This window comes from Daucus carota, chromosome 2 (genome assembly GCF_001625215.2).
Source record: "Daucus carota subsp. sativus chromosome 2, DH1 v3.0, whole genome shotgun sequence".
NCBI lineage: Eukaryota > Viridiplantae > Streptophyta > Magnoliopsida > Apiales > Apiaceae > Daucus > Daucus carota.
In genome coordinates, this window is record NC_030382.2 from 15,935,487 (window position 1) to 15,948,568 (window position 13,082).

At 34.4% G+C, this 13,082-nt stretch overlaps 1 protein-coding gene and 1 long non-coding RNA gene across 3 annotated transcripts; one reads left to right on the top strand and one right to left on the bottom strand.

The window, feature by feature from the left end:
- Window positions 1-3,450: 3,450 nt before the first annotated feature.
- Window positions 3,451-6,746, bottom strand: LOC135150279 (uncharacterized). Its single transcript, XR_010288628.1, has 2 exons — window positions 6,485-6,746; window positions 3,451-3,755 (listed from the first exon to the last, which is right to left on the bottom strand). It is a non-coding gene; the product is annotated as an uncharacterized LOC135150279 (long non-coding RNA).
- Window positions 6,747-8,130: 1,384 nt separating this feature from the next.
- On the top strand, window positions 8,131-12,031 carry LOC108192532 (WD repeat-containing protein PCN-like). 2 transcript variants are annotated; one of them, XM_064086527.1, is made up of 8 exons: window positions 8,131-8,427; window positions 8,502-8,641; window positions 9,183-9,334; window positions 9,442-9,505; window positions 9,715-9,810; window positions 9,958-10,121; window positions 11,016-11,169; window positions 11,256-12,031. In XM_064086527.1, the coding sequence occupies exons 1-7, from the start codon at window positions 8,221-8,223 to the stop codon at window positions 11,027-11,029; spliced, it is 837 nt and encodes a 278-aa protein (XP_063942597.1). In that variant the 5' UTR covers window positions 8,131-8,220; the 3' UTR covers window positions 11,030-11,169; window positions 11,256-12,031. The 2 variants fall into 2 exon arrangements, with proteins under 2 accessions (XP_063942597.1, XP_017228801.2); XM_017373312.2 differs by having other exon boundaries at window positions 8,139-8,427; window positions 9,715-9,828.
- Window positions 12,032-13,082: the final 1,051 nt, after the last annotated feature.

A 13,082-nucleotide genomic window follows, 5' to 3' on the forward strand; every position in this document is an offset into this window, starting at 1 on the left:
CTTTAGATAAATGGGCAAAAGTAGATTGACTAGTCGCGTTTTTTGGCCTTTGTTACTCGAGCAATTAAGTCCGTAGGGGGATTTTAAAACATAGTGCCCTAAGACCGTTTGGTTTGGGAGTCACTGACACAAAGCTCGCTACATGGGTAACATTGTTTGCCTGAGAAAATGGAAAATAAAGTCAATGCAAAAAAAAAAAGAATAAGAGTTTGTGAAGTTTGGCTAGATATTTGTTTCGATAGAGATTGGGTCAGTTCAAAATTGGTTGAAAAAGAGAAAATGTTATTAGACTATTAGGATCCATCAAAGGCCTCAAAGTACTTACACTCCTTGGATTTCTAGTAAATTTTTGTGTAGATTCAAGTAGATTAGAGACAACTGTATCTTGATTATTAGTAAAAGAGTCTTTTAGTCGTATTTTCCTTAAAAACGCTTTTTCTTAACACCGGCAAAATTAGAGTAGAGTCGAGTAGACACTTGCTAGAATGTCTCGAAGATTTTATGGGTTTATCTTCTGTAAACCCTTAGGAGACAAAACTCCTCTTGTAGAGATCGTCTACAAGTTTAACGGGTTGGTGAACCTAAAATCGCCCGTCACGCCTACGAAAAGGAGCCTAGGAATCGCATCTAGTCTTCTTAGTTTATTTTCTTTTCTTTTGATTTTTACTCGAGGACGAGTAAAAGATAGGTATGGGGAAGTTTGATTAGTCCATATTTTTGCATATTTAAGTGCCTATCTTTTGTTTATTTTCGTAGTATTAATCGCTTATTTATTTTATTTCAGGAAATTGTAGATAAATAAAGAAAGAAGAGAAAATGCAAAAAAAGGGAAGAAAAAGAAAAGAAAAGAAGAAAATCAAAGAGAGTTGGCAAGTAAGGGGACACATAGAGGGCTATGATCTACCCAACACACATCACAAATGGATGGATTAGATTTAGCCACCCTACCCCTAAACCCTACAATTCTAGTTATAAATACCCCCACCCCTTTACTTGTAATCACCATCTTTTTAACCTAGTCTTTTCCTAGTTGGTAGTATAGTGCTAGATCTTCTTTTGTTCTCTCATTTTCATACTACATTTGTAAACACTTTTTAATTTAATGCAAATCTTATTTTAGTTTGTTTTATACTGTGTCTCTTTAATTTGCTTTCTCCTAATGGTATGATTTTTCCAAGTACCGCCCTATGCTTAAGAGCTTTTGGGAAAGGAAGAAACCATATAATTTTTAATTAGTATAGATCTTGTAGTTGCTTGAACTAGTTAATTAAATCCTAGCACAAAATTAATTTGTGTTAGGGTTCAAATATTAAACCCCAAATCAATAGCTCTGTTTCTTGTTTTACATGAATCCGAGTCTTTTCCCTGTTTTTAATTAAAAACACATAGCATATAGCTCCCCTGTTTTGTTTTGTTTTAAAGCAACCCCTCTCCCCTGTTTTCTTATCAAAACAGCCGAATACTTTTCTTTGAATGCTACGCCCCCGAGCTTCACTGAGTCGCCCCTACTGAGTTCATTGTTTTCGCTGAGTCGATTGATTTGTTTCATTTAACTGTGCGTATTGATTAGAATATCGAGTCCTGCAGCGAGTCGAGTCTTGGGCATTGGTTTTCGAGTCCGAGTAGCTGTTTTCTTTTGTATTTTTGAGCTGTTGCTGCAATTAGTTTCGAGTTTGTTGCTTGAGTACTGAGTTTTGTTGGTCATAGTTGCGAGCTGCTGAATCTGAATCTCGAGCCCCTGTTTTCTGTTTTTCTGTTTCCGAGTCATGGCTGGTTGCTCGAGTTTATTCTAGTTTTCGTGCGAATTTGAGTTCTGTTTCTGCTGTTTTTTATCACCTGATGTTAAGTGATTTCGTTTTGCATTTTGAGTCGAGTGTCTTTGCTTGAGTCGAGTTCTGAGCAGCTGGGTTCTTTACTGGGTTTTGGTTTGAGTTTGTATGTCCAGTTGTGCGAGTCTATTATGCTGTTATTTGATGAATGCTGAGTCGTTGGTTAGTATTTTAGGTCCGAGCTCCGTTTTGAATGTTCTTCTTTAGCTCGAGTTTAGTTTTCAGTAGGTTAATTCGCGAGTCTGAGTCGAGGCTAGTTTTTCGGTTTGCTGAGTTCCGAGGTTCTTGACTCGGCTTTGATTCCAGTTTTGTAGTGTCTAGTTTTGACTGAGTCGTCTTTTGACTTTCCGTGAGTTTGAGTCGCTTTGTCGAGTTGTAATGCTGGGTTGTTTGTTTTAGTTCAATGCTGAGTCTGTGGTTTTGTTATTTGATTTCGTCGAGTAAGAAAATGATTTTAATATTCATTCTTATATAAGTTGCAGCATTCTTCTGTAAGTCGTGCTAGTTAGTTTTCATGTGTTAATTAATTAAATAATGAAATGTGCCAAGTCTTAATTAATCATTTTATTTTATCCTTCAATTTGGAAGTTTTAAAGTGAATTTTGAAAACCCACTTTCACAAATTATATTGTTATTTTCCGCCTATATTAAAATTAAGGGTTTGCGAGTAATTAATTAATAATCTCTGTGGACGAATCTTGAATATTAAAACGGTGATCGTGCGCTTGCGATTTAAAGGTATTATTTCTAGCACATCAGTATTCCATACTATTTCGAATCCACAGTTAAGATAGAAGTCGAACAGACACCAATTATGCTTAGACCCTATATGTCTATAAGATTTGAAAACATAATGGTTTACGAACAAGTTATCAATCAAAATTACATAGGCGATGCAAGATGGTTAAAATCACATCACAATCATGTATATCGAATACATAAACCTATGTTCGCATGGCAAGTTCTAAATCAATATATCCACTTTCGCTTTAATAAAGATTAACACACAACTTAGATGTTAGCTACTCATCCAAGTAGAATAAGCACAACCAATACGAAGAAATCAACATTCATCACACAAATAATCAAGGCAAATCAACTACTGAAATCCATAGATAAATCCGTTAGAATCCCATGACAACGATTAGTTCATAATCGAACAACTCTTCATCATGGGTTCGAATGTAAACATGATAAGAATATGTCTAAAACAATATAAAAGAACGAGATCAAGGTTTAGAAAACAAATCCGAACAAGTATCCAAAAGTATCGCCTACTTCGAAGAATACAAAGAAAACTATGTAGACTATGTCTTCTCTTTGTAACCGTCACGTGCTCTCCAACTTGTTGCTCCTCTCAAAACCCTCGTAATCATATTATATATATATGAACGGGCTCTTTTAAGTGTATTAAAAGATGTAGAAAAGTGTTTCGAGCCCAATTAGAAAACCCACAAAATATCAAATCCCGTCAGACCTCAAGTGTGACATCCCTCAAATCCGGGGGTCTGGATTTGGTGCCACTTAAAGAAAAACAATTTAAAACCTGTATTTTTGGAAGAAGATAAAAACAAGTATTTCAAAACCTGAATATTTTAAAAATGATTTAGATTAAAATCAATTTCACCCCCTGAAAACAGGATCGCATACAGGCTATAGTATTGAAATCAGAACCCAAACCATCAAATCTCATTACAACTTAAACTATATTATCAGCTAAACCTCGATAAAAAGGATAGCCAATAACCAATTTAACAATCTATTTTTACAACTTAATCAAATTTAGACAACACCAATTACCACTAGTCTCAAACACTTCATCCTGGATTTTCTTCCTGATTATCAAGTTGACCTTAATCACTTGCGATGCTCGCCTAGCCTTACTCTTACGCTTAGTCTAAACATGCGAACCATCCTTAGCCCTAGCTGAAATGGTTAGAAGAAAATAGCAAGAGTGAGCAACAATGCTCAGCAAGTATATATGTGAGAAACACAGGATATATAAATGAAATTAATCAGGTGATTGCATTGGAATCAATCTTTGAATAATTTAGGAATAACAATATATCAAGATTCCTGGAATATACAGCTCAACATGAATAGTAATCATCGCAAATGAGCAATCAAATTAAATTAAAATTTGCTTAAACAATAAGGGTCACTTTAAATTGAACATAAGAAATTATTCTTTTCAAAACTCCAAATATCATTTACAAAATCTTTCAAATACATTTCATTATATTCAAACATTCTTTCATCAGAACACCATTTTCATAAAAATATTAATCTGATTTGATTTTACTCGACATTTCTGGACAATACGGGTGATCAGCCACGTAAAGTCCCCATAGCGGACATAAAGTCCCTCTGGACATCAATTGGGAACCCAATTAGGCAACTCTTTGGCCTTTTACGCTGGACTAGTAATACTAGCCTCTTACGCCATCTTATAATTACGCTGGACCGGCATCACTCGGCCTCTTACGCATCCAATCACATTTAGAAACATTATTACTCAAAACTTATACTTTCAAAAGATATTCATTTCTTTTCCAAAACCACTTCTCAATTCACACCATTCCTTTCTATTTTCAAAACTTACCCTTTTCATTATTTAAAACATTTCAATACCAGCTTGTTAAAACTTTAAACATAACGGCAAAACCTTGAAATAAGGTTCAAAGGGAATTCAATAATGTTGATTAGTAATCAAGTTTCATGCTTCAACGTCATATACGCAAAAGGACAGAAGATTAGGCTTATGTTGTGAAATCAATTCAAGAACAATATCGAATAAATAACTTTTTTAAATTGTCAAGGGATTAAATGAACTAAACAAGAGACTGACCGATCAAGAAATAAAGAAACTGGCTCTTTAAATATTGAAGAGGGATATGAATACTTGCCTTATCTTAATTTCCAAACTCGGACATCTGATATTACTATGTACCGTACAGTCATTCCTTTCGCTTAGATTTGACAAGATATTGTCTATGCCATAGTTTCGTCTTATCAGATCATTCCTGATTTGACTTGCTTTGTAATTCAACTACTTATTAACGTCCTCGATACGCGCGTCTAGCTCAGTTCTACAAGATAGTATAATAATACTTCAGTCGAAGAATAATCCAAATCGCCACCTAAATCATAGAATCGAACTCTATTTCTACCCATCGGATATATACACACACTGTATACTGATAATATATACACATATTGTCACACAATTAAACAAGTAGTCATATTAGCACGTATCAAATAAATCATATGCATTGATACTTATACATATATGACTATTGAATTCATCTCGTATATAATCTCATATCTGATTATATACAAACCACTAACATATTGACAATATGTCCTAATTGCTAACAAATTTTCAACATCTCCTCTATTTATCGAGCTATCCACCTGTTATCTATACGATCCAACAACCAACCAATCCAATCTGAAATCAATAAACTACCATATAATCATTTAATAGTCATGCCAGAAATTTGACAGCACTTCCTCTGTTTATCTAGCAATCCACCTGTTTTAAACTAATACCATCAATCCACAACAAAAAAACTAATACCAATTTATCTCAAATGCAATCACACTCAAGTGACCATACTACTCGTTTATATGTTCAAAAATAGGATCCAATTAAAGTTTCTAATTCATATTAACACATATATAACAATTAACTCAATTCTTTCGAAGAATCAATCTTTATGTGGCTTTCCACATGTATCAAGTAAAAACTCATGAAACCCTCTATATTCAAACATGAAATCAAGCTAATACAAATAACAAGCTACCACCACCACAAGAATCCATTTATCAATTTTATGCAATTAACCAAATATAAACTCATACTATGCACTAACAAAGCAAGAAAACTAAGGCCAATGATTTGAACATCCCTCACTTTATGATTTTTAATAAATTGAAAATTTATTGTTTTTGTATGAAATTTTTAGGAGACACTCCTAAACACTACTCCAATCTACTATAAAAATTTCAGAAGCAAATTCCATGTTTAATGAAGTAAAACAGAGCCTGCAAGTCAGGAACATGAATCTGTCCTGTGAAACCAGCCCCATGCTAAGATTTTTAATAAATTGAAAAATTGGCCTGTTTGTATAAAACTTTAACAGCACATTCGAGAGCCCAATATCAAACTTCAATAAAAATTTCAGGAATAAATACCAAGTCAAAGGTAGCAGGACCCAGAATAAGACACACCTGCCCAGAATTTTCTGCTCAACTCGTGCTAAAACATACATATCTTGTAGCTCGTTTATTAAATTAATCTAATTCTTTCGAGAGTAGAAACTAGACTTCGAGGAGCACATAACCACACAAAGATTAAGCATATAACTCGACTCTATGAGCCCAAGATTGTACTGCAAAAACAGACCTGCAGTAGTCTAGATATTTAACTTGAATACATATAGATTTAAAACTTTAATCCGCTACTCAACTCTTCAAGTACCACTCCCAACACATGAACACATATCTCAAACTAAAAGCTTTAATACCCGGACAATATTTTGAGTTTCAAAACTAACCACTTAACTACATAACACATGTATACAGCATCTCATATTAAAATCAAAACAAATATTTAGGCCAATCGATTTGTAAGGATTTGAATTGAATCATACCCACTGAGATTAAGACACACAACGATGGGCATGGTTCGGGTTGCCGGAAAAGTGGACAGTGGTGGCTGTGCGATATTTCGGCAGTGGCCGGAAAGTGGAACATGAACGCGGCAGCGGCCATACGGCGGCGACCATCGGGGAAAACCGCACAAAATTGTTGTTGGAGTGAGAGACAGAGTCGGTAGAAATTAAGAGCGATGAGAGAGACTCACGAGAGGGAGAGAGACTGATGTTTGCCTATATATATAGGCGGTGGAGTAAAATAAAGGGGATGTGCCTCTTTTTACTAACCAATCAATCCGCTTTTATATGACTTACTGGAACAACTCGTAACAAAATATCTTCAAAATTTCACTGAGATATTTTTATAAATCCCGTAATATTACAAAACTAATTAAATAAATTTTTCAGGATTTACAAAGCACTATTGAAATTTATACACAATTTAAAAATTAATTGTGTTTAGAAAATAGTTAAAAATCTAATTCTCGTCAAAATACTATTCGGACAATTTTGTAAATTCTTAAAAATAATTATCTTGATCACAAAACAGTAAAAATGATTTTTGAGTTCATTTCTGTATTTTTTAGAAATTCAATTACCATAATATAGTGTCTCTAAAATTTAAGAAAATCATATTTTTAACTACCAAATAAATATTCTATTCAACCAGCACACGTCAATTACGCACTTATCACATATAAGTTGCATAAAGGTCATCAAATTAACCAAATAATAATTTTGATAAACTGCACAAAAATGCTTACTTGAATCTAAATCTAAAATGCACATAAACATATACCGCATTTAATAATTAAATCTCAAAAAATTTCCAGGTAATATCCTTATGCACATAATGTGCTCAAATTTCAATTTACTCGCACATAGTAATCATTCACATAATAATTCAAATAATAAAAATCTTTCACTATCTCGTTGCCCCGTAAAATAGATATATCTCATACCATTTTATTAACTTATCGGACTGGAATAAATTGAAATATAAGCTTCATTCCTCTCATTCTGAAATGTAATATCAAAATAACTTCTTTCCGGGTTATTACATCAAGGCCTTGAGATTCCAGGTCAAGCCCTTGAGTTCGCCCGTGAGCATCTTCTGTCTGAGTTAAGGCCTTGAGATTTTACATCAAGGCCTTGAGAGTCTTCTGTTTCAGTCAAGGCCTTGAGACTTCACATAAAGGCCTTGAGAGTCTTCTGTTTGAGTCAAGGCGTTTGAGATTTCACATCAAGGCCTTGAGATCTTGCTCTGCTTCCTTTGCACACTTTCGCACTCTATTTTCTAAACTCTAACCACCATATAAGCCTAGAAAAGTCCATCCTCCTTCCATCTAGGTGTTTTACACACATCAACACAAAAACACATCAAACATACCAAATTCTTGAGGCCAAATCATCAATTTAAGTCGAAACGAAGGCTTCCAAGTGGATATAAAATCCACTTATCATTCATACTTGGGTTTTCTCTGGAACCTCACTCTATATATATATATACCTTTTTCCCCTAATTTTTTGAATAAAATATATAAATTTAAATAAAGCGTATTTTTTTTTATTATTATTGAAAAGCGAGGAAGTACAGTATATGACTAGCCGCGTAAAACGGTTGTACTTGTACCGATGACTCATATTCAGGGTAGGGTTTTCATTCATTCATTATAAAGGAAACACACCACACGCAGGCGCAGCAATACAAGAGTAAGGCGATTAATTTATCGATGAAGAGTAAGGCGAGAGTGCAATACAAGAGTCCTGATTACAAGGCACCGATGCAATACAAGAGCAGTAGTATTGATTACAAGCCATCTCCGATCGTTGCCCTAGCTACAAGTCCTGATGATTCTAGAGTGGCCGCCGGTCATGAAGACGGCTCGCTTGAGATTTGGCTCGTCTCTCCTGGAGCCGTAGGCTGGCACTGTCAGCTGGTACCGCATTCTCTTACTACACTCTTTTTTAGCTCAATTTTATGTGCTTTTGAGCTTAATTTGTGTTTTTGTAGACGATTTACGGAAGTCCTAATTCGAGAGTTTCATCGCTTGTTTGGTGTCACTCGAATGGATACTCTCTTGGACGCTTGTTTTCTTCTAGTATTGACGGTTCAGTTTCCGAGTGGGACCTTTTCGAGTTGAGGCAGAGAAGGTATTATATTTGCCTGGTGTATATGCTGGATGGATGCACATATTTATTTATGTATTTATGTTTTTGGAGAACAACTCTAGCTACTTGACATGTGTTTTATTAAGTGTTCGGAAAATGGGGACTCAAATTAGTAACTAGAGTTACTTTTCAGTGATTAATCCGGAGCACTTTAATTTAAATTTATAGTAATATAAAGAGAAATGAACAAAAGTACTACTTTTTCCAATTTTTTTTTTGCAATTTTACGATCTTTTTATAAAAATCGCAAAATTACGGTTTGCAACCAAATATGCAACTTAACTGAAAGAGTACTGGATTTTTTTTTTGGTTGCAATTGATGTTGCATCTTGTTCCTGCAGGTTGCAGTGTGAATTTTAATCAATTAGTTTTGATTTTTTTTCAATGCGTAGAATGTGCTATCTATTGGTGTGTCAATCTGGCAAATGGCGTCTGCCCCATACAAAAACCCGCATAGTAATGAGAAGAAGCATCCTCAGTATATTAAAATGATTTCTGATTCTAGTGATGATGATGATTGTAGTGAGAGTGACAATGACATTGATTCGGTTGTGACAACGGATGGATCTATTGTTGAAGATGCAAATGTAGCAATGGCGTGTGATGATGGCTGTGTGCGAATTTGCACTGTTTCTGATGAGTTAATTTACCACAAGTCATTGCCAAGAGTCAGTGGTAAGATAACTTGTCACTACTACTGTAATGCCCTTCATTCCAAAAATCATGTCGCCAATTTTTTCCTTCTCATGTTAAGACCTCTTATTTATGTATCTGGTTTGCAGGGCGCACCTTGAGTGTGACTTGGAGTCAGGATGCAGATAAGATTTTCTCAGGAAGCAGTGATGGGTATGCAATTATTGGACAAAAGGGCATATGTACCTGCCCTGTTACTATGTTGCTGTAGAGTTTATTATATACTGAAACTTCTCATCTTTTGAGCAACATTTAATTTTAAATTCTACACTAGACTAGTGTTGCAAATTGCTAGTTCTACTTAATTTGGATGACACCAAGTTGTATGCCTCGAGTCGTTGACGATAATATGGAAGTTTCAGGTTAATCAGATGCTGGGATTTTAAAACAGTTCGTGAGGTTTTTCGGATAACTGTCGGACTTGGAGAATTAGGCAGTGGACCTGAACTCTGCATATGGTCATTGCTTTCCCTCAGGTAAACTTGCCCATTTTATTTTTAGCTAATAGTTGCATAGGAGTATCTATGATCTCTCTTTGTGGCATTGGTTTATGATGTGATTTGTTGCTTGGTTTCCTGATACCAATAATTATTGTCTGGTTTCAGGAGTGGTACCCTTGTCAGTGCTGATAGCAATGGTAGAGTTCAGTTCTGGGACAGTCAAATGGGAACTCTTTTGCAGGCTCATTCGCGTCACAAGGGTGATGTGAATGCGCTGTCTGCAGGTCCAAGTCATAATATGGTCTTTTCATGCTGGCTCGGATGGTCAGGTGTGGATTTTCGGTTTCTGCACACAGATTTTATGCAGTAAAACTTTATGTAGCATTATGTACTCCGACAGATTGACATTTAGCCACCCTTTGCTCTAATATTATAGATTAAGTGATTAACACTTTTACTGTAGCTCAATATCTTACTTTATCCTATTTAGAATTTCAACGCGCCCAGCTGGTATTTAATATGAAGTCTATCTGTAAAGCATGTGAGTCTTTTTTCTTTTTATTGGACTTGCGATGTTTGTTCAAGACTCACAATGGAGTCTTTGAATGTGCATTTTATCTCAAGCAAACAGTAATAATAGAGGACATCTTTCAGAGGGTGACTGGACACGCGGGTGATAAATTGTAGAGGTTAATTTTAAAGGGATTGCGTATGTTTTCTTATGGACATCTGTTATACTCCTAGAAATCCTTTTTTTTTTAAAAATATCCAGCCCTCTAAGGTGGATTAAGATTTATTAAATTTGAGTCATTAAATTTCATAATTATACTGAGCTAAAGAAATAAGACTCGATGGCTATATTCATTACTAATTAAATGAGATAGCAATGTGAAATTTCTTAACCTTTTCGCGGTTACGATTCATATGTTAGCCATGGAGTAACTAAATGCGATTATGTGAATCAAAGGCACTATGTCGCTGCTAAACAAAGATTTACTTCTTATGATTATTAACATTTTTACATTCATTATAAAGGTTGTTTTCGATAGGCGATCTCAAAATAGTCTACACGGAGAATGTAGTTTATATGTGGTGTTAACCATAGTTGTCTTTTTTAATATGCTGAAGAGAGATAACAAGTTGTGAATACAAAATTCTCTTTGTTGTCTTTTTCACGGATGGCAATTATATGTCTAGTTGGTTTTGTCTTTGTGTCTTTGTAGGTGATACTCTATAAGCTCTCAAGAGATGTATCTGGATCAACTGATAAAAAGTCTTCTGTCAGAGTAATTGAGAAGTGGGTATATGTTGGTTATTCGAGAGCACATACACACGATGTGAGGGCCTTGACAGTTGCAGTTCCCATAAGTAGAGAAGGTGACGTTTTTGTATTAAGTGTTCTGGGTTTTGGACCTTTGGTCATCCATTTGAATACTTTTTAAATGTGTCAGTGACTAATGCAGATACGTTTCCTGATGAAAAGGTAAAGAAGGAAAAGAGTGATAGTGTTCCGAAGAATGAGAAGGTATATAGGAAAAGGAAAGACCGTAAAAAGGTAAAGAAGGAAAAGAGTGATAGTGTTCCGAAGAATGAGAAGGTATATAGGAAAAGGAAGAAAGACCGCGTAAAGAAGCCCCATGATTTTAGTTTCCGCAAGTGGGGTCATATAGGTGTTCCCATGCTTATTTCAGCTGGTGATGACACAAAGCTTTTTGCGTATGCTGCAAATGAGTTTAGGGTTTAGGGTTTAGGGTTTAGGCCACAGAGACCACCAATGCAACTGGTACTGAATACAGTTTTCAATCAATCTCCTTTGCTTATGATTCAGGCCTCCAAGTGGTTAGATGTTTTTTGCGTCCAGTCAAAAACTGGTTCTCATCCTGATACGAGTTCTGACCCTTGTGCCGGCATTGCAACCACAGACATGGTAGTCAGGGTCAAGAGTAAGGCTTCTCAGAAAATCATTTGTAGCTCCATGTCTAACTCAGGAGTGTTCTTTTCATACTCAGATGAAAAGAAACCTAGTCTCTTAAAACTAAATAAAATCGAAGCTCAAAAAAGTGCATGGACTATTGAAAAAAGGAAACTTCCGAATCTGCCATTTGCACATTCCATGTGTTTCACATATGATTCTTCTTGGCTGATGATAGCAGGGAATGACAGAAAGATATATGTAAGAGTTCTATTTGAATGTCAATTTGTATCTCACTATCACTCTCTTTTTATAATGTTTTTTAGGTTATTGTTATCCTTTTCTTATATCAAGTATCAATTCACGTACAGTATTACCCTCTCATACAGAAATCCAGTGATTTGTATGTCTTGGGTTGTATGATTTTTGCTTGATTGTCTTTGAATTTATATATCCGTATATATGAATTGAATTAGGGAAAATAGATTTTTTTGTCACCGAACTTATTATGTTTTTAGAAACTTGCCACTCAACTAATTTTTTTTTCCTTTTAGTCACTGATGTTAGGTTTGGATTTGTTTTTAGTCACCAACTTAGGTTCGGATATGATTATTAGCATTGTGATAATTTTTTGTAGCATTATTAATACATAATGATAGTATATAATTTTTTGATAATATGATGTATATTTATATCTTTGTATATAGCAATAATAACATAAAATGAGGTGATATAATATTAAAATTAGGAAAAATCATAATTAGAATTCTAGAAATTCATTAAATCATCACTATGGAATCAATGACTTCAAATAATTTATGCTCTCCATGATAAAATAAAATTTAATCGAGTGATACGGTGCATCATCTTTCACTATTAAAGTTTCAATCACCTAGTTCAACCTAAGATCTCTCTTAAATTTATCCTCATAATTTTTAATAACTTTATCTTATTATAATTTTCAAGATAAAGATAAATAAATAGAGAGGAAAACTTAATCTTCGATGATTTATGAGATTTTCTTTTTGCGTATAAAAATTCAAACACTAAATTTTTATTCGAAAGAAAAAATAAAATATTTATGAGAGTACACTTTTAGAAACCGTAAAATGCGTGTTTAACTCTTATCACCGAAGATAAACGATCTTGGGTACATAATAATACTATATATAAAGATAGACATATATCAAATCATCAAAATATTACAGTGTTAGATATAATTGATGATTACTAATATTCTTAAAGTCTGTTTTAGAACAGGAATCATCAGAGTTTAATATGGAAGCTGATCAGAGTTTAGTAAAGTCTGACAGAGTTTGATAAAGTCTGACAGAGTTTGATAAAGTCTGACCAGAGTTTACATAGTCAATATTCGTCA

What these genes read in the sequence shown, in the direction of transcription:
- LOC108192532 (XM_017373312.2), top strand. Translation starts at nt 8,221, where the DNA reads ATGAAGAGTAAGGCGAGAGTGCAATACAAGAGTCCTGATTACAAGGCA. An exon ending in TAGGCTGGCACTGTCAGCTG is followed by an intron (nt 8,428 to 8,501) that starts GTACCGCATTCT and finishes GTGTTTTTGTAG; the next exon opens with ACGATTTACGGAAGTCCTAA. An exon ending in TTCTCAGGAAGCAGTGATGG is followed by an intron (nt 9,506 to 9,714) that starts GTATGCAATTAT and finishes TGGAAGTTTCAG; the next exon opens with GTTAATCAGATGCTGGGATT.